The sequence below is a fragment of the Microtus ochrogaster genome, linkage group LG9, assembly GCF_000317375.1.
Source record: "Microtus ochrogaster isolate Prairie Vole_2 linkage group LG9, MicOch1.0, whole genome shotgun sequence".
NCBI lineage: Eukaryota > Metazoa > Chordata > Mammalia > Rodentia > Cricetidae > Microtus > Microtus ochrogaster.
This window is the reverse complement of record NC_022034.1, coordinates 41,915-64,141: the sequence shown is the minus strand read 5'-3', so window position 1 is coordinate 64,141 and position 22,227 is coordinate 41,915. Positions and strand designations below refer to the sequence as shown.

Here is a 22,227-nt window from a genome sequence, read left to right as displayed (position 1 = left end):
GCACGTGCTGGCTTTGTGGGAGCCTAGCCAGTTTGGATGTTCACCTTCCTAGACATGGACGGAGGGGGGAGGACCTTGGACTTTCTGCAGGGCAGGGAACTCTGACTGCTCTTTGGACTGGAGAGGGAGGGGGAGGGGAGTGAGAGGAGGAGGAGGGGGAAACTTTTTTTTTCTTTTTCTCAATAAAAAATAATAACGAAAATAAAAAAAAAGTACTATAGCTTGTTTGGTGGCAAAGAGGACCAGCTAAGTGCCAGGAAGTAGGGCAGTGCACCTGTAACTCAGAGACACAAGTGGCTCTCCCATGCTGGGCTAGGTAGAGCAAGCATTGATTTACTGTATTTGATCAAGTAATGACACAGCTTAAATTTTAAGAAGCACTTACCATTTTAAAAAGCATTCCTGGACAGTAAATATTTAGAGATATGCAATAAAGACAAATTCAGATGAGTCATACTGTTGGATAAATTGATGTAGTCTTGGAAGAGAGAAGAAAAGGAGTATAGAGAGTCATAAAATAAAGTTAATGCTTAAAAAGAGTAAAATCTTTAAAGAGACAGAGTACAAATAGTCACGGATTAAAAGGAATAAATAAAGAATAAGCCACATAAAGAGGAAAAATTAACAGAGGGTCTGGATTATGTATATTATTGTGATTTCTTTGGAATTTTTTAACTGTGAAGGAGCTAAGTACAAAGAGACATTTTATTGTATGGGCTATTAAGCTAAACCAGCTTGTATATTATAAAGGTATCATGACTTCCAAATTTGGGTTTAAGGATATGTTGCTTTGAAATAAAAGGTTTCTCTTTTGTTTCCACAGAGGATGAGAATCTGTGGTATCCTTCCAGACAAATATTTGATAGAGCACAACCTCCTGAATGATTACCAAGAACACCCCCCCAAAAAATTACCTTGCCAAAAATTACTTCAACCAACTGCTGACTGAGATGAACCTAGCACACAGGAAACACCATTAAAAACCTGATTAACAATGCCCCAAACAGCAGGAAGCAGTATGAACAGAACTACACCCATATTACCAAATATTGTTTATAATTATTTGTTTAGATTAAAAGGGTGATATGCTATAGATATGAATAAATTGAATTGGTATGGATCTTGGTTTATTGATACAAATTTAAAGTCAATCTTGTTGCATGTATATTTATACTCTTAAGGTATTGTGATTGTGTAGCTCATTTAAAAAATGTAATGTATAATTAAGAATTCATTAACTTTAGTTTGAAGTATATTAAGTTAGATATTAGGATAATTATATCAGCTTGCTTCTTATGTCCATTTGATTCGAAAATCTTGTTGCCAATACTGTACTCTGAGTTAATGTGTGCCATTGAGGTTGAGATGTGTTTCTTCTATGCAGCAGAAAAATAGATCCTGTTTTGGTAGCCATTTTGTTTAGCCTATGACTTTTTATAGATAAATTACATCCATTGATATGAAGAGATATTAATGACCAGTGATTGTTAATTCCTGATATATTTTGGCTTTTGTGGTGGCAGTGGTAGTGTGTGTATGTGTTTTCTGCCTTTGGGTTTTGCTTGTGTATGATTATCTATTGCCTGGGTTTTGTTGGTGCAGCTAACCTCCTTGGGGGTTTTCCATCTAGTACTTTATGTAAGGCTGAATTTATGGATAGGTAAATTGCTTAAATGTATTTCTTTCATGGGAGAAAGAAATATCTTGTTTTCTCTGTCTATGGCAATTGAAACTTTTGCTGAGTATAGTAGTCTGGGTGGGCATCCATGGTCTCTTAGTGTCTGCAGAAGGTCTAGGACAGATACCTTTAAAATATATAGTTGGATTATCTTAGTAGTCCATACAATAAAATGTCTCTCTGTTGCTACTTCATCCACAGTCAAAATCAAAGACAATATACTAGTATACATAATCCAGACTCTCTGTGTGTTTTCCATCCTTATGTGGATTTTTTCTATCACCTTTCAATGTTTAGTATCTTTACTTCTTTACTCTATGTATTGTCTCATTAATAATTTTGTTCTATTTTCAACTCTATTTACTTTTAAAAATAACTCTTTATATTATTTTTCCTCTTTTTCTCAAACCTATGTATATTTTTTAAACAGACTTTGAACTACTCTGAGGTTTATTTTTGTCTGAATCTGTCTTTATTACATATATATGTAATCATTTTCTAACCAGGAGCACTTTTTTCTTTGCTAACCATGCATGGCTATGTAATCATTTTCTAACCAGGAGCACTTTTTTCTTTGCTAACCATGCATGGCTAGAACCAACTCCTGGGCTCTGCCTGTTTGATCCACCCAGTCCAACATGGTAGAGGCATGTTCACCACCTCTGCAAGCCATACTCATTGACCAAGTTCCAGGGATGCAGTGGATCATGTTGTCATTAATCAATCTGTAACATACTCTTCACAAACCCCATTTAAGTGTTCTGTAACTGCACCAGTATGAACTAGGATGCTGTCTCTCAAAGGGGATGTGCAGGTTTTGCTGCTAATGCGGAATCAGGAAACCTTCTCTTATAGGATCCTATCTGAAAAAATGTGGCTACAAATAAGTCATACTTAACTGTTTTATTATATATAGAATGCTTTCTCAAGCTTCTTAGGGTTTGTATGGATGTTGTTGGCCCATGCTGGTGCCATTTGTACACAGAGACTGCTCATTCAGTTCCCAGCCACCCATTCCAAATAATAACATGGAAACTATATTAATTACAACATTCTTAGTGAATGGCATATTATGAGCTAGCTATTATATCTTAAATTAATCCAGTTCTATTCATCAGTATATTGCCACAAGGACATGGCTTATGAGGTAAGGTTTGGGGTTTCTGTCTCCTTTGACAGCTACATGTTGTCTCTTTGATGTTGCCTACTTTCTCTATCTTTGTCTTCCAGCCTAGATATATTCTGCCCTTCCATATAACAAAGCTGCATTAGTCATTAACTAATAAGTGCATCACATATACAGGAAGACATCCCTCATCAAGTAGAAAGATTTGGTTTGACGTGGGTTAGGGAAAATATAAAGAGAGGTGTCAGTGAGAGTAGTGATAATGAAACTGGAAATCTGCTTAAGCATCATTAACAACTAGGCTCACAACCAAGACATAAGAGTAACTAGCATGTTTAATATAGATGTATTAAATTGTCAAAGACCTAATTGGATTACTGAGAAAAAGCAGAAAAAGGCATCCTACACTTGGGAAGCAGAGGTAGGCAGATCAGCAAGCAGTTCAGCTAATTCTCTGATTCATATTGACTACAAGGTCAACATAAACTACGTGAGATGATGGATTAGAAATGATAATTACAACAATTTAGAGCTAATCATTTTAATGGATGATTAAATGTTGAATCACCAATAATACAAAGAGATAAGTTTGAAACCCACTGTTTGTTTTGTTTGAGACAGGACTCCACAAATTAGCCCTGCTGGTAAGTATAACATGGAGATGAGTATAATATGGAGATTTGTAGAGATTCTGCAAAGATCAAAAGCACCCAGAAAAGTAGAAGAAAAAGTTTTTGTAGTTGTATTTCTAAAGGCTGGCAATTGTATGCCTTCATTGGTTTAGATATTAAACAAATTTTCAGAAAGAATATCACATTGGTAAAATTCCAAGTATACCCAATGTCCCATTTATCATAGAAGAAGCTGTATTCTACTGTTAAAACTAGAATGAGGACACTGTAGCTTATATGGCATTCAGTATTGTTAACAAGTGTTATATAAGAAAAGGAATCTACTAAATGCTGTCTTTCCATTCTTGGGGAATTCTGTTTTCTATTGAAGACTGGGTAAGTCATACATATTTTCCAAAATACTGTATTCTAAGAAATAGCTTTTCCATCAAAGATATAATTAATTCCTGGGAGAGAAAGCACAGTAACAAGATTGTTGGCATTCACAGAAACTTCCTTAAATACCCTTGTAATTCAGGATACAAATGCAGTATCATTGCACATCACATATCCACAGAAAGATTCACCATGGGTCGAGTAGGTTCTATAGAAGCTTTTCTGCGATCTTGCCAGCCCCTGCCTTTTATAATGAAGGACCACTATCAGAGATTAAAGACCATCTCTACATAGTGTACTAAAAGAATTCATTATAGATTGAAACCCCATGTTGTCAGGGAAATATCTTTACATTTAAGAAAGAGGAAGAATTTTTCTATGGAGACACTATTTAATACATGCTTGGATGTCTGCAAAGATGCCAAGATTGCACACTGAAAGTCCACCATCCCGGTCTCTTCTGAACACTCAAAGCCCATACTGGAGCTGGTGATGGAATATCTTTAAGGACTGCTGATGATTAGTTGATACTGTGACTTTTTGTATACAGGAGTTAGTTCGGTTTGTCAGATAAAGACAGAGTACTTCACCCTCACCCTAACTTTTCACAATATTTGGTAAGTATCATTTACTTAATATCATACAATGTGAGACCCATAGATGAATAGGTGTACTATATCTCATTAGATCTATCACTGTTTTACCTTGAGACACCTCTTTTAACAACTAAGGCTAATCAGTTTGGCTTGACCACACACTGAAAATCCTAAATATAAATATTAAGTGAATAAATATATGCTTATGATTCCAAGTACAGGAACAGATAATTAATTTGGGGGTTATGTTTTATAGATATTTCAAGTCTATTAAAAGGATTCCTCCTAAGTTGTTGGAAAGTTAAATGTTTCTTGATATTGGTGCCCATGCTATCAATTATATTTATCTAGTAACTGTATTTATACTTTAAGAAATAAATTGTAACCTTGTAGTTGTTACTAAATGCCTCATTCAAACTTCCATATTGTATTAAATTTTCATAGCATATAATGTTATACCATTATTATTATTATAATTTTATAGACTGAAGAAAAAGGAGGTGTGTGAATTGCCAGAAAATAAACCCAAGGTGACTAGAAGAACTAGAATTCTCAAATTTTTCCTATAATTCTTGAATTGAAGTACTAGATCACTGTTTATAGCATGTTTTCCCAGTGTTCCCAAGAGTTTTGCAACCTATCCTATATAGTGATATATAAGACGAGTGACCAAAAGATGTGCTAAGATGAAAGAATCCTTCCAAGAATACAGAAACACTCATTGTCTTATTGAATGAAGTGTCAAACCATTATGCCTCACCCTATGACCTAGCCTATGTATGTTCATCAAAGGAAATTGTTTCTGAAATTATATACTAGTAAGTCATTATGCCATATTTGAAGTAGTTTATAGACCAACATTTGTTTAACATAATAATATGGTTATATAGTTGAATGATTTGAAGCATTTAATACTTTAAAACTGGAAGATAAAAATAGAAGAAAGAAACAAAGTAGTATAATTAACATTGCCATTTTATCTGTTTATATGAGGAAGGAAACATAATTTCTTTGTTATAATATTTCAAAGAAGAAAACATGATAATTTGTAGAAAATATATTCCAACAGTCTCTTTGGTGTATATGAAGAACTGAACCAACAAGTGTTTAAAAAATAATCATTAGCTAACAGCCAGTGTTTTGTAATCTCATTTAATGTTTTTGTTTTTATACCTAGAGAACAGTACTTTTCTCTTAATTGATAAAGAATAACAACAATACTAGCTATTTAAAGTGCTAAAAGCAGTCCTGGGTGCAAGGCACATAGTAGCCATGGCAGGAATACGGTCTTGTTATGGACTATTTCAGAATTATCATGTAGGCTTAAGCATTAAAGATTCTTTCACAATAACCCGTATTTTCTCTGTACCCTCAGCACTATCTACCCTAAATTTTTGCATAAGTTTCTTTTCTGATTTATTGCTTTATATTGTTGTTGCAAATACATATAACATGGAATTTGGACATGGCTCAAAATATTTGGATTTTCACAAGTAATTTTAAAATGGTCCCATTACTATTCTGTTTCTAGAACTTCTTCTCCAACATCTAATGCTATTAGCTTCCCTAGCAGCTACTAACTAGGGAGTGCCAGTGTGTTTCAGTCAAGGCCAAAGCTCAGTTTATGATGTTAGTGTTCATGTTTTTTTCTTACTCAAGTTCACTAATGCATTTCTACTCAAATCATCATTTCACTTCTCTTACTGTCCATTTCCTATAAATAAGCTGTAAATATTTTCACTTTAGTGGACACGACACTCCACTCAACAACTATATACCCTACTATGCTTTGTGAATTTAGCTGCCTCTGGCAATATATTTAGAACTCCTCTTATATTATGAGTCATTCCAAATATTCAGCACACTTAAGATTTTCTAGTATATTTATATACATTGCACATATACATACTTTCAGTTATTTTCACTAAGGAGAAAACTTATAGTCTTAAGTAGTCATTAGTATCTAGAATTTTTTCTGAATTTTTTACAAAAAATCTGGTTGCATTTTATTGATTAACAGAATTTAATCACTATTATTACAATATAGAAATTAAATAAACATGAGGATGTGTTAATTTTCCCCCAGGAAATATGATTACCTGTCTCATGAACTAGATGGAATACAGGAACAATGTAACTGAGTTTGTTCTCCTGGGACTCACGCAGAACCCACACATGCAGAAAATTGTTTTTTCTGTATTTTTGGTAATCTATATCTTCTCTGTGGTAGGAAATTTGCTCATTCTGGTCACCATTACAAATAGTCAACTGTTGGATTCCCCTATGTACTATTTTCTGGCCTATCTCTCCTTCATTGATGCCTGCTACTCATCTGTCAATACTCCTAAGTTGATTGTTGATTCACTCCGTGAAAGGAAGTCCATTCAGTTCAATGGATGTATGACCCAAGTCTTTGGGGAACACTTCATTGGAGGTGCTGAGGTCATCTTGCTTACTGTCATGGCCTATGACCGCTATGTAGCCATCTGCAAACCTCTGCACTATGCAGCCATCATGAACCGACGACTCTGTAATTTACTTGTGGGAGTGTCATGGGCTGGAGGCTTTCTTCATGGAGGTATACAAATTCTTTTCATTGTTGGGCTTCCTTTCTGTGGCCCTAATGTCATAGATCACTTTATGTGTGATCTGAACCCTTTGCTTGATTTAGCCTGTATTGATACACACATTCTAGGTCTCTTTGTTGCTGCCAACAGTGGCTTCATCTGTCTGTTAAACTTCCTCCTTCTGCTCATATCCTACATGGTCATCCTGTGCTCCCTAAGGACCCACAGTGCAGAAGGAAGACGCAAAGCCCTCTCTACCTGTGTTTCTCACATTATAGTGGTGATTTTATTTTTTGTACCTTGCATATTTGTGTACATGAGACCTGCAGCTACATTACCCATTGATAAAGCAGTTGCTATTTTTTATACTGTGATAACTCCCATGCTAAACCCATTAATTTACACCTTGAGAAATAATCAGATGAAAAATGCCATTAAGAGATTGTTTAGTAGAAAAACTCAGCCAGAAAACAAATAAACCAACAATCATGCAACTTCAGATGAACTGGAGACAAAATGACGTGGATAGTTTGGATGATCTCAATTTGGAAGACTTACACAATTACATAAATTGTAATTACATAAACAATAAATAATTACATACATAATTGTCAAACGTGGTGTGTTATACTGGGGGAGCAGAAATGAGTGCCCCAGATGCAAAGAGGCTAACTCAGGTTCTGTATTTGTTACAACAGACATATAACCTAAGCAACACACACACACTGTTCATCTGCCCTTATGTCAATTTCCAACAGACTATATTGACACTCTTCTAGGAAAGCTCTAATCTGACAAGCTAAGTTTATAGAGTTTTTCATGTCTGAAAATTCTGGCTTCTACTTTTAATGTTGTTCATTATGTAACTGTGCAAACAACGCTTTTGGAAGTTATGTCCTGACCAGTGATCCTTTGCCATCCCATAATTTCATTAGTAAATTAGCGTAGATATTTTCCAATTCAATGACTTTTCCCACAGTAAGATTTGACTGAAGAGAATGATTAGAGAACTAGTCAGGGCATTCACAAAAAAAATACAGTTTTTTATCAAATTCATAGTCTCTGGATAAATTAGTCTAATCATGCAGGCATTTTGATGTAGTATATCAGCTCACAGATCTCATTTTGAGATACATGTAAACCTAGACATAAAAGTGAATGTGGGTCGTTGAAGTAATCCCAAAGGAGAATTAATGCTACCTTGCAATAACATGCTCTCACAGAAGGCCATGATCAATTTCTCAGACAAAGCAGAATAAATCCTTCTGACCTGAGACTACAAGGTGCAATTGAAAGACAGTTTTGTTGCATATGAGGACATGTTTATTAACCATTACAAATACTCGTCTTTTCCATTATATTATTTTAAACTCATTCAAGAATATAAGCCAAAACTTGGGGCTTGGCTCTTTATAATCTCTGTATAAGAAGTTTCTTGTTTCTATTTGAGAATTCTTTAAACCTGAAATGGGAATCTGTTTTTTATTAATATTTTTATTATTTTACATATCAACCACAGTTTTTCCTCCCTCATCTCCTGTTGTTCCCTTCCCCACCTCCCTTTTATTCCCCATCTAGTTCTCAGAAAGGGTAAGGCCTTGCATGGTTGTCAACAAAGCTTGGTATAACAAGTTGAGGCAGGACCAATCTCCTCCCCACTGCATATGGGAGTCACAGAGATCATACCTTGATCCAGAAAAGTACACTCCTGAGTTTTTATTATAAATCCTGGAAATCAGACTCCCAAGCTAATGAATGTTCTTAATGCCATAAAACATTACCCAAAATAAGCAATATATGATAGAGAATTATATACCCATTGCCATATGGTTGCATGCAGAAAATGTGATATAATAATTTAATGAAATAGTATTGAACCTTAAAAATCATCAATTTTTAAAGATATTTTAATCTTGTTAGTATTATTTTAAGAAAGTAAGATTTGTAAAACCTAACTTTGTCAAACTCAGGGCTTTATTAAACTATCCTCCTGAGCCGGGCGATGGTGGCGCACGCCTTTAATCCCAGCATTCGGGAGGCAGAGGCAGGAGAATCTCTGTGAGTTCGAGACCAGCCTGGTCTACAGAGCTAGTTCCAGAACAGGCTCCAAAGCTACAGAGAAACCCTGTCTCGAAAAACCAAAAAAAAAAAAAAAACAAAAAACAAAAAACAAAAAAACAAAACAAAAATAAACTATCCTGATAAGCCCACTGCATAAGATATACTTGTCAACTTTAACATAAATATTAAATTTTGGTTAAATATTTTGTACAGCACATAGCATCTTCATGTATTTTCAGAGTTGACAAAATTATGAAATTATAATCAACAATGCTTTAAAAACTACTTCTAACAAAATGAAAGAAACTTATTTAGGACCACCTCAAAATTGTTGGAAATTGTGTTGTAAAAGAAAGCCAATATCCATATATATTTCTAATTTTATAATTTATATTTATTTACAGAAAACATAGCATTGTACACTTAGAGTTTAGTGGCAAGTTTTTTGAGCTATGTCTTACCAACTTGGCAATTAGATTCATAGATTTAGGACTCAGAATGTCATGTTTCCATTGGCAGCAGTTCTTATTTTACCTGACACTGTAATTAGTCCTAAAAGCTTCTGTGACATGTTACTATATGACCTAGAGTCACAGTGCTCTACAATAGACCTAAAGTCACTCTTTGTGTCTAACATTGTCCCCTTACCTACATATAAACACCACTTCCTGACCTTTAAAATCCATGACTTAACCATTTCTCTGTTTCCTACAGTCTTATGTTTCAAGTATAACTGAGATCACATGGTGTCTATCTTATGTCAAGCTTATTTCAGTCAACACAATGTCCCCATCTTTGTTCTCATTGTAAATGATAATGTATTTTACACACACTATTATATTCTTTGTAAAATTAGCTTTTGATGGCAACTTCAGTTGGTTACATACCTTGTCTATTGCTAGTAAAGATACAGTAATCAGCGATATTAATATTTCTTTAGACATACTGTATTCTGTCATGTGTATATGTACTCAGTGTAATTGCTGGCTCATGGGTATTTGTGTGTTTGTGTGTTTAAATCTCGAAACAGTACTTCATAATGGCTACATTAAAATACATTCCCTTACTGTTTCAGTAGTTGAACTTTTTCTATATCTTTACCATCCTTTGTAATCTTTAGTATTCTTGATAGAAGCATTTGTAATGGGGTTAAAATAGCATCTCCTTGCAAATTGTCATTTTCATTCTTCAGAAACTGATGATATTGAACACTTTATCTTGTATAAGAAATTTTTTCAGAGATAGTCCATCCCACAGAAAAGCACCTTAAGACAGAAAGTAAACAACAAAAGATAGCTTCAAGAAGTTACTAATCTGACCTAAGTCACTAGGTCCTCTATATCAAGAGTAAACAACAGAAACTTACTGAGAATCACTGTTAGATAAGGCAAGCTGCAAGTACTGTAAGAAGTCCTGCTGTCTGGAAGAAACAGAAACCACTTCTGCCAAGAAGAGGTTTAAAACACTGAGCAACCAGAAAAGGACACTCTTCAACCTGCTGATATGCCTGCAGGTGCAAGATGCTGTAAGTTTTCAGCTTTTTTGAGTGAAGGAGACCCCACACATAGTGGGAATTTCTGGATAAGGCATTAACCACACCTAAACACCTGTATTCACAGCGAGATCACTTATTAAGCAAGGAAGTAATGTTAAAAGTAGCTGCTTTGTGACTTATGAGGCCCAGAACAGCTTGGTCACCCCTACTGCTGTGATAGACTTGACAAAAACAGTCAAGAGAGTAGTCTTGATTTTCAGTTTGCTGGCAGGAAACACCAGGTTCAGGAAAAGCTATAAACTGACACCACTCAGGGCCTGGATAGTATCTAAAAGAAAGTACCTGATAGTCCGAGCATTTCAACCATTAAATAAGATTAGATAAGATCACTAGGCAACCCTGAGTCCAGTACACACCTATTCCCCTTTTGTTAGGACACCCTCACAAATATCAGCCAGACAGTGTCTTGAACACTGGAAATCCCTTCACCCCCAACCTCTACTATGATGAAAACCCTACCCTGCCCAAGCTCAGCACTCGCTGCATCAGACACATGGAGGATCTCCAAGCTCAAGCTTGAATAAAGGCTCTTTGCTTTTGCTTGAGGATTTAATCTTCGGGGTCATCTTTAATGGTTACTGGTGTTTTGGGAATAACACAACTCAGGCAGAAAAACAGAAACAAATGAAATAGCAGGTGTAATATTTAAGAGAAAAAGAAGAGCTCTGTGTTCGAATGGGAAGTGGTTGTGAGAAGATAAAAAAATTCAATTTATCGGTCTTATATTTCTTAATTGAGAGGATGGGGACTTATTACAAAATGACTTCCCCTAGACTCCTGTACTTAGCATTATTAATGTAAAATACTCCTGGGAATGCAAAGGAAAAAGTCATGCTATCAAAATCCTGTGTGAAAACAGATTTTGTAACACACAAAATGAATCTGGACCAAGGTAGGTAACTTTCTAAAATTCTAGGGAGAATCTACTGGAAGTCATTGAAATGCATATCTGCTGTAAATGCTCTGAATTCTTATTTCAATTTACAGATAAGTTGCGGCGAACTTTCTGACCAGCAGGAAGGAACAGCCACCAGACGAGGATTCTTCTCAAATCACGCTTTATTGGAGCCTCTTGGTTGTAGGGAGAGCAGAAAGCAAGGGGCCCGGAGCCCTGAACTATAACTGCTTTTATAGGGAGTCTGCCTAGCAACTTTTTTTTTTTTTTTCGAGACAGGGTTTCTCTGTGGCTTTGGAGCCTGTCCTGGAACTAGCTCTGTAGACCAGGCTGGTCTCAAACTCACAGAGATCCGCCTGCCTCTGCCTCCCGAGTGCTGGGATTAAAGGCGTGCGCCACCACCGCCCGGCCTGCCTAGCAACTTTTGATACTTTGATACTTTAACTGCTTTTCTGGAGACCCACCGGCAGGAAAGAAAGCAGGGGAACATCCCTGTCAGTTACAGACCAGGATGTTCCCCTGCCTGTCAGGGGAAGTGTGGGCAGCTAGATCACAACAACTCACCCTGTTTTCCAGTGGAAGAACTGCAACCCTAATATGGAGTTATCTATCAAGCGAGGTTGGGGCCAAATGCCATCTTGTAATGGTAGCTATTCAAATCGGCTCCCAGCAATAAGTGAGTTAAGCTCCTACCTTTATCAACATGTGAAATAGAGTAAAATGTATATGAAAGTTTCTGTCTTCATTTGTAATATTCTAATAAAGTTCTTTCATTTATAAAATTTAAAATTACATATAGTTTTGAGTTAGGTGATATTAGGATGGATGGAAGAAAAAGATGATGAATGTTTATATAGAAATATACATACATAAAAAGCAAGAGGATGGATAGATAGATATGATTAAACTAAAATGGTTAACTGATTTATCACCTTATGTATTTTGAAGTAAATATATTTAAAATGTGCTCTGAATATTTTGAAATGCAGTATGCTACTATTGTTATCTATAGGTAATATTTGTATAATAAATCTCAAGTTGTTACTCAGGTCTATGTTTGACCTGACCAACACCTGTCTGCTACATCTCAGTGTTTTAGAAACTATCACTCTGCTGTGAATCTGTCTTAGATTTTAGTATAACTGAGATTTTTCTTATGAGAACAAAGATGGGGACATTGTGTTGACTGAAATAAGCTTGACATAAGATAGACACCATGTGATCTCAGTTATACTTGAAACATAAGACTGAAGGAAACAGAGAAATGGTTAAGTCATGGATTTTAAAGCTCAGGGAGTGGTGTTTATGTGTAGGTAAGAGGACATTGTTAGACACAATGACTTTAGATCTATTGCACATCACTATGACTCTAGGTCATATAGTAATATGTCATATATTTTAAAAACTTCAGAGAATAAATTATTTATCTATCATCTTCTACTCACCTGTTCATCATGCATGCACCTATTTGTCTTCTTTATCTCTATCCTAATTTTACACTTCAACACATAGCCATGTATAATGTTCACCATGCTCAGGCTAGCTAGAGTTCTTTCAGATGGTATGCAGTTATAGTTAGACAGACTAATTTGAGATGCACATTAATCGTTAAAAATTGAGAATAATAATTTGTTTGCTTTTATTTTATGTGTCTGGGTGGTTTATCTTCATATATGCCTGTGCATCACATATCCACAGTGCCTATGAAGAAGGCATTGGAACTGAAGTGACTGTGAGCCACCTGGTAGGTGATAGGAAACAATAATTTAAACAAGAGATTACAGGGATCTTTCTCACTCAGAGTAAAGCAATTTATTTCTAATCACAGTTTACTGTCATCTTGACACACAAAAAAATTATTTAGCCCACCTTTAGTATTCTTCAATGAAATGTAATGCACAGAATAAACCTTTTATTACAAAAAGTTGGAACAGGATTGTGAGAAGAAATGGTTACAACAAAACAAAAGAAAAATGAAACTGAACAAAATCAAAATTCTGTACCTTTCTTTCAAAATGTAGCAATATATTGTGATGGCCTTGAATGTCTGCATTGCCAAGTCTTTTTCTTTTGTTCCACAGAGGTTCTGTCTCTTGGGCCAACAGCATTTCCTTGTAACAAACCTACTATTTATTGTAATTGCAAAAATCTTTTGATAACCAGTGAAGCTTAGAGTTTATACCCCCAGTGTCACATATCATTTTGGCAGATGGTCTGCAGAATATGTCCTAAAACTTTGCTTTGTCTTCCAGGCTAAGAAAACTTTGTGCAAAGCTCCATGATATAAGTGCATTCTGCACAGAGGCAAAAGCTGCCATTAGGGGTCTGAATTCAGGACTTTGGGTTCTGGGGGCAAGAAAATTTGCCTACTGAGTCCATTTAAGACTCCTGCCTCCTCTCTATCTTACCATTTATAAAAAGCACAGGAAACCTCTCTTTTCTTTTTCTTTCTTTTTTTTTTTTAAGAGAGAGTTTCTCCGTGTAACAGTCCTAGATATCCTGGAGCTTGCTTTGTGGATCAGGTCGGCCTTGAACTCATGGAGATCAACCTGACACTTTCTACCAATGACAATGAATATAGACATTCATCAGGAGCAATTGTGTCTCAAGTCAAAAGAACCCTAAGTTACTTAAATACCATATTCTACATTCTTTGCAGAGGTTGAAGATTACCTATCTATGTGGAATACATTCTTTATATATCTAGAGAACCCAATTAGTCTAACTATAAGTATGATAAACATGGATGACTATTGACCTATTGCTCTTTATACCTATATAGCTTAAGGACTAAGGTTTCACATTATAATATTAGACAATCGTTAAACAAATGAGGACAATGACCTCAAAACATAAACAATGTATAAGTATTTTGGTCAGAGGTAGAAATGTATAGTGCAATATGATAAATATGTCCTAAAATTATATCAATATAAAATGTCTTAAACAGTGGTAGAAACTTGCATGCACAAAATATGACAAAGTAACTGCATAAGTCTACAACTATTGTAAACAGAAATAGGTACATATTCAATATAACAAATATAATTTGAATTTGTAAAATATACAAGAATCTATAGCAATGTAAATTGTCTATAAATAAAAGCTCACAAGTATTCACTCTATTTCTCACTATAATATGTATAATCTATAATAGGTAGATTAGTGTGAGTTTACTCTATTATCCTCTTCCTGATTTTTTTTTCAAAAGAAATTCCTGAGCCTACATAATTTTGACTGCAACCCCCAACGCTATAATAATTATATTCAATCCCTAATTGATATTCCTAACCTTGAGGACAAACTTTGTTGGGAGAGGGGATGTCATCTTATAGAATAATTTCCATCTGTCTTAGGGGCAATGTTCTTTCTATGGAATCCTATAGAATAACTTTTCAAAAACAAAAGCCTGTGTGAGACATTTTATATTCACAATACAGCAAATTATTAAGTGTCTTTTTTTTACAAACCTGAGTTAGAAAATCAAATAAAAATTTATTTTTTAAAAAATCAAGGAAATAAGTTACTTGCTATGTAATGACTGACTGTTTTTAGTAATGTTTACAATATTTGCTATAAATTAAATTTTTGTTCTGTAATGATAATATATGTGCTGTAGACAGAAATTCTTATTTGAGAGCATAAACTCTCTTCCCTATGTTCTCCAAAATCTTGCATTTTTTACTTTCAGATTAACATTACATTTTACCCTGATGTTCACAAACATACTTCAAGAATAATTAGAGACCAGTAAATCCTTCTCTCTGAAAAAGAAATCTTGCCTTAGGAAGACCTGTAAAAATTATATTGGTGAAAAATGGTTATATAATTTCATTAAAATACTTTTCATGGTTTTAAGTTGTTTTTTCTCATTGGATAGGATAGCTTCAATATTTGTCTTGAATTATAAGAGTTATAGTAAATCACATCTAATATGTAGTCTTGAGTGTCACTCAGATGGCTTTACTATAGAGTAGAATGTATGCATGGATTAATAGACTAAATATTAAACCTCTTACCAATTAGTGTGAATGCATTTTAAAATACTGATAACGTAAGTTATATATTTGTAATGTAAGATACAGAATGTTGTAATCCATAGCATCAACTTAAGGTAAATATAAATTATACTTTGAAAATGGGATTACTAGGGTTCCAGAAAGGTGGCTCAGTAGTTAAAAGTGCATACTGCTATTGCAAAGAAGTTGAGCTCAGTTTCAACTTTCACAACAGGTGGTTCACTGTGTTTTACTCTATCTCCAGGGGACTTGACATCCTCTTATGAACTCTGTGGTGACTTGCACTAATGTTCACTTATCTATATACACACCAATACATACACAAAAAATAAAATTAATAAAAGTACTTCATTAAAAATGAAAGGAACAAAACTTAGGGCATTGAAAAAGAAAGCTGGGTTGATACAGGTACAAGATAAAAATTTTTTTTAAAAAAATTGAAATGACGAATCACAGGGTGCTTTTAGAAAGATGAAATTATACTCTCTGATCCACTAGTAGATGATTCATGACACAATGTATCCATCAAAAGGCATGACCATTTAGAAAAAAAAATACTGTTGAAAATGGTAACAGTGCAAGAAGCCCTGCTCTGAGTAGCCTTGATCACTGTCATTCAGGAAGGCACCACCCAATTTGCATCTGTACTCACTGTGGTCAGCTTGTGGGACTGGGATGATAGATAGCTACACTGCATCTCAGTATGATACTGGTTATTGGCAGAAGAAAGAAGTATACCCTTGAGGCTGTGACTGATACATTTGGAAATCATGGGGACACACACATACAGAAATACACACACACCACAAGGGGAGGGAGAGAGGGGGGGAGGGAGAGGGAGAGGGAAAGAAGGAGAGGGAGAGAGAGATTGCTTGGTAGAACTGGAAGCTGGGCTTAAACATACTATTATCCCTTCTGAACTGTATAAAGGAATCTAGGAGACTTATTTTAATGAGGCTCTAATAAAGGCTTCTGAAAGACATTTTATTCCCTAATATGAGTTTTATACAATAAATCTCCTGAAACTAAGGTTCAGGGATCAATCATCAGGTTGCAACCCTGGTCAGAAAGATTGTAAGTGCCACAAGATCATGGAGTTTGCTATACTATCATGTCTCCTAGTAATGTCAGAATCTACCCCCAATGAAGCCTCAGCATCATGACTGACTAACCATGAGCTACAACAATAATAGACAGGATACATATGCTAACTTGGACAGGGAAGTCCTGAAAGTTCACGAAGCCTGAATTCCACAGAAAGAGCTACAGGAAACTAAAAAATGCTGAGAAGGGGAGAGATAAACTTCCCCATGGAAGGGGAATTAGTTACCTAGTGGTCAGCCCTGAAAGCTTACACAGATTGAGAAGGTTATGTTAATGTTCATAAGGATATATATCAACAATTAATTTAAAATGAGCAATGACCAAGTAGAAATCCATTAACACTCAATGGGACATGATGCCAACACTAAAGAAAAAAAGATCTTGACTAATTTGTGACTATTTCCAACTAGAGAGAAAAAGCTCACACAGCCTCCCATTTTTGATATATTCTCTGGCACTACAGAGGGCTGACAAGCTCAGTCTATACATTCTATCCTAAAATAAGTAGCTCTAGAAATTAGGCAAGTTCAATTGTAAATGCAGTGGTTACTAGGACTGGTGGTCAATCCTGGCTGTTGAATGAGACTAAAGACTAGTACAATAAGGCAAGGTTAGATCAAATATGGTGGAAGCATTTTTTGGTACCAGAGAAATTTTAAGAGCACACTCTATGAGCGTAAGCACTGCTTATGCTTAACTCTCGTTCTTGCTTTACTGTGTTTGGAAGCTGAGTTAGTAAAGTTTCTGTTATCTAAATCATTTATATCTATCTAAATCTATATCTATACCTATTTCTATAAAGTTTTTCATATATAAAATATAATATACTACATAATATATAAATGTATAGCTATATAACATGTACTAATGTATTATAAGTAAGAACACTTTATTTGGGTTCTTAGTTTCAGAGGCTTCAGTTTGTGATCATTTGACTCATAGTATTTAAGGCTGTGGTGAGGCATAATATTCAGGTATAAAATGCATAGTATATCAAAGATGCTCACTTCATAATAGCCAGGAATCAAAATGAAAGAAATGAGTTGTAAATCCCAGCATATTTTTCACAAGCATACTTGAATATTCTATTTCCTCCACTTTTGACCTCCCAAATAGTCTCAATGGTTGAGGATCAATCTGTAACTTATAAGCCTTTGAGAAACCTTATCGATCCAAACTATAAAAGAGGTTGAGTTAGTAGTTCTAGTCTAATGATTAGGCTCTGAGTTCCAGGGCTAGTTTAATACACAGAGTAAAGCTACCCATCATGGATTTCATACTGTTAAATATTGCTTCTCCAGGACAAAATAGTGTGCTTACCTCTCTCACCTACAGACACTAGCAGGTGACTTTCTCTGTTCCAGGGTTAGGAAAAGGATGATAAAGACAAGATGGAATTTGTCTTAACTCTAGCTATAGTTATTTTTGTATGCTTGTGCTCATCTTGTAGGCAGTTATCTTCCATCTACTTTAATTGTTCTCATGAAGGCAGACTGGTATACACATTGATAGTCCTTCAAATTCATGTTTCATTAGAGGGGTCAAATGTTGGAAATTCCTATTCATCAACTTAACAATGAGCAATAAATAAATGAGATGCCATCATTCTTAATATGAAAGTCCTCATTAAAATAATATACTATGACTCAAAGTATTAAATACATTATTGGACATAATAATTAAAATAATAGTATACTTACACTTCAATGGATGATTTTAGAAATGATTGTTTAAAGAGTCTAATTGTATAATAACAGGGTTTTGTAAGATTATATTATAATTACATTTGTCCCATCTACTTTTTCCCCTCCAAAACTCTCACATCCTCCTTCCTGGTTTTCTTCAAATTGATTGTTGTTTCACATACACATTCACTCACTTATACATATATTCATATTGCTATACATAAATTATAGTTATATGTGTACACATATATAGCAATAAATATGTATTACTAAATATAAACTGTTCTATTTATATAATCTTACTATTTTTTTTTGCTTTTTGAGACATGGTTTATCTGTAGATTTGAAGCCTGAACTGGAGCTAGCTCTTGTAGACCAGGCTGGGCTCAAACTCACAGAAAGCTGTCTGCCTCTGCCTCCTGAGTGCTGAGAGTAAAGGCATGTATCACCATCACGTGGCTGATATAATGTTACCTTATTATGTATTCACAGTTGACCATTTGGCTCTGAACAACCAATTGCTATGTTCTTTGGTGGATAATATCACCTATCCCACTTCCAAAGGAGAGAGGCAAAAAAGCTTTACTCAGCTATGACACTTATAAGCCACGTTGACAAGCAGCATGGCATGATAGCACTAAGGGTGAAATAGTGGCACATATGTATTGATAGTAACTAAAAGCTCTCTAATTGAAGTGAAGACTCATTCAACTAGACAGAAATCATGCCTATGAACAGCTAGCTACCTCTCAATGCTAATGAAGTCATGGTTGTTGAAGAGAAATCTACAACCAATGATTAACTAAACCAGCACAATCCTTAAAAGCATAATAATCATTTGTCCTTATGTCCACAGTCATCAAGTGTCATCCTCACCCCTCATCAAGGAAACTCCTCTTTAAAAAAAGAAAGATACCACTATAGAAAGCATCTACCAATCAAAATTCAGAGCTTTGGAACCTGGTCTCAATGGATATATCTACAAAATATTCCCACAACTAAGGCTCAGGCAGAAATGAAGAAGAGAGGGGAAAGATTGTGAGTGCCAGAGTATCAAGAACTTTTCTTTAAGATTCTGTCTCCTAATAACATCATAACGTTTCAGCAACATGGTTGTGAAACATGAGGTATATGAGGATAATACCAAGTGACAAGACAAATACAGTGTTTTGGTTCTTTTCCTTCATTTATTTTGATAATTGTAGTAAGAGCATGAAAAAGAATGTGATTAGAACTTCTTTATGACAGCTATCTCAGACAAAATATCAGTATCCCAAAGTAGAGTGAAAATTGCCAAATTATATAATTATTCTACATAATAAGACAAAGTAAGTTCTATTGAATCAAAATAGAAAAGACTTGTAATTAATTAAGCCATACTTACAGTCTCTGTGGATAGATTTTTTTTCTCTTCATGGCTTGCATCTTTTATCCATCTAGGTATTTTTTTTTTGTTTTGCTCACATTAATTCTATACATAGAGCAAAACTGAGCAAAAGGCTCCACCAGAAGAAATTTCACTTTCCTTCAGACAGTTTTTCTTGGCACCACACCTTCCTCATGGCATTCTTCATATCTGTATTCCTCAGTGTGTAGATAAGAGGGTTGAACAAAGGGGCAATCACAGTGTAAAATAGAGCAAACACTTTGTCATCCCCAACGGGATCACCCATTGGGACATAGGTAAAGATGAGCGGCAAGAAGAACATGAACACAACTGTAATATGTGAGCCACAAGTTGAAAGAGCTTTCCGTCGGCCCCTGGATGAGCGCATCCTCAATGTGGACAAAATGATAATGTAAGAAATGACCAAAGCAACAAAGGTCAAAATAGACAGCAGCCCTGTGGTGGTAATGACTATAATAACAAGAAGTCTTGTGTCAGTGCAGGCCAGTTTCAGCAGGGGGAATATGTCACAGAAGTAGTGGTCTATCTCATTGGCACCACAGAAGGGAAGTCTGATAACAATCAGTACATGCATAAGTGAGTGCATAAAAGCACCAAAAACTGAGACTATCACAAGAACGTAGCACACTGGTCTGTTCAGGGTGATCATATAGTAAAGGGGCCTGCAAATGGCTACATAGCGATCATAGGCCATAACCACCAAGATAAATATCTCAGTGGCACCAAAGAAGTGGGCAGAAAACATCTGGACTATGCAGCCATTGTAGGATATAGCATTACACTGTACCAATAAGTCTATAATCAATTTAGGGGCTACTGTGGAAGTGAAACATACATCCATGAGGGAAAGGTAGCTGAGAAAAAAGTACATTGGATGCTCACTAAGTTGGCTGCCCCTGATAGTGAGAAGAACCACCAGGTTTCCACAGAGAATTGCTAGATAGCAAAGCAAGAACAACACAGAACACATGGCCTTGACATCCTCATTATGGAAAAGTCCCAGTAAGATAAATTCTGTGAGGTTTACATATCCCATAGTTTATACGTGCTTGATTATTTATATGGCAAGAATGCTGGGCTTAAGACTTGGTCTTTCAAAAACTTTTGTTTATTTTCAAAGTCATTTTAACCAATAAGTATATGCATTAAATGTTTAAGATAATTCAATTGTAAATTTCTTAATTTAGATAAAACAATGACAAAGATAAATAGAATACTTTGAAGTATAGTACAGTTCATTCATGAGAACAGATGCATAGACTGATACTCTAAATAATAAATTTATTGTAGTTCTTAGAGGAATTCAAAAATCTTAAAATTATTATGAAGAACTAGGTAAATATTTTAAAAATTAAACACATACTCTAAGTTCAAAATCAAGATGCAAGTACACTCTACTGGTTTGATAAATGTTTATATTATAGGTGCATATGTTGACAGCCATAGAATTATCTGTTTTTATTTGAAAATGAGGTTATTGATATTCTCAGCACATCATAATGATTAAAATTGTTGAATTCTGAAAATGTCTGCTAGCACTCTACTTCAATGGGCTCACTGTCACATTATTGAACCTCTTTACAGCAATCTCAAGAGTGCTACTAAAACTTATCTTAAAAATTTAGTAATGAAGGTGTAAAGAATGGCTAGGAAAATTTTGGAGAAGAGGGTAGATTTTTTCCAGGTTCCAGAATGACTATGATTTTGTAGTTGTCACCTCATTTTCCAGTTTAGTTTTAAATTTGTTCAGGAGACTCTTGTTGTCATTAATTTCTCATATTCAGGCATCACCTTGGATGTTAACACCTGCAGGAATACAGAGTATATCCAAAGAACTCTCCTTATGGCACATTTTTCAACAACTTGACTTTCTACGTTAAACTACATGATTTACTTTACAAGACATTACGCTTGTACATAATGACAAATCCTAAAATTTCTCAGAGAAAAATACCATAGAATATTTTCATTGTTTTCTTATTTATATTTTTAACTGTTGTAACCTGCTCTATGATGTGTCACATAAATGCTGAATTCAAGAGAGCTTTATAAAAGTAAATGAATTAATCAGCCTTATTCCTGAATGGCGTATCACTATGCTACAAATAATTTGAATAGGTAGAAATCAGTTCCTTTTGCATTGTAGTACTTCACAAAAAGTACATTTGACACTGAAAGAGAATTGTGAATAACATTTTAAAGGTTGATTCAAATTCTACCCACTGATCTCAAGTTAAGATATTCTTGTATAATTATCCCCAAAATCACTGAAAGTGTCACATGAGAAAAATTCCAGTTACAAAATTAAAATCAGGGAAGCACATATTAAACAACAATGTTATATTATTCTGAGTTGTCAGCATTATGTATGTATAACTTAGCATACTTTAAGTCAAAATTTAATGATTGATAAGGGAAAAAGTACCTCACTAAGCACTGGAAAAAATATTTATTACAATTTAATGAAAATTTGAAAATGGGAAAGATTTAATACATAATAATAACAAAACAAAATAGAGTATGCTA

The 22,227-nt window shown here is 34.8% G+C and overlaps 2 protein-coding genes and 1 long non-coding RNA gene across 3 annotated transcripts in view; 1 reads left to right on the top strand and 2 right to left on the bottom strand.

Annotated features, from left to right (window-relative positions):
• The first annotated feature begins 6,522 nt into the window (after positions 1-6,522).
• On the top strand, positions 6,523-7,452 carry LOC101980750 (olfactory receptor 4C46-like). Its single transcript, XM_005363250.1, has one exon. It carries the CDS (start codon positions 6,523-6,525, stop codon positions 7,450-7,452), a length of 930 nt encoding a protein of 309 aa, XP_005363307.1.
• Positions 7,453-19,810: 12,358 nt separating this feature from the next.
• On the bottom strand, positions 19,811-20,737 carry LOC101981035 (olfactory receptor 4P4-like). Its single transcript, XM_005363251.1, has one exon. It carries the CDS (start codon positions 20,735-20,737, stop codon positions 19,811-19,813), a length of 927 nt encoding a protein of 308 aa, XP_005363308.1.
• A 369-nt stretch (positions 20,738-21,106) lies between these two features.
• LOC101981328 overlaps positions 21,107-22,227 on the bottom strand; it is an 8,009-nt gene continuing 6,888 nt past the window's right edge. Inside the window, exon 3 of the long non-coding RNA XR_258712.2 lies at positions 21,107-21,507. This is a non-coding gene — a long non-coding RNA (uncharacterized LOC101981328). The remainder of the gene's footprint in view (positions 21,508-22,227) is intronic.

Coding starts and splice junctions, on each gene's coding strand:
- LOC101981035 (XM_005363251.1), bottom strand. CDS start 20,737: ATGGGATATGTAAACCTCACAGAATTTATCTTACTGGGACTTTTCCAT.
- LOC101980750 (XM_005363250.1), top strand. CDS start 6,523: ATGGAATACAGGAACAATGTAACTGAGTTTGTTCTCCTGGGACTCACG.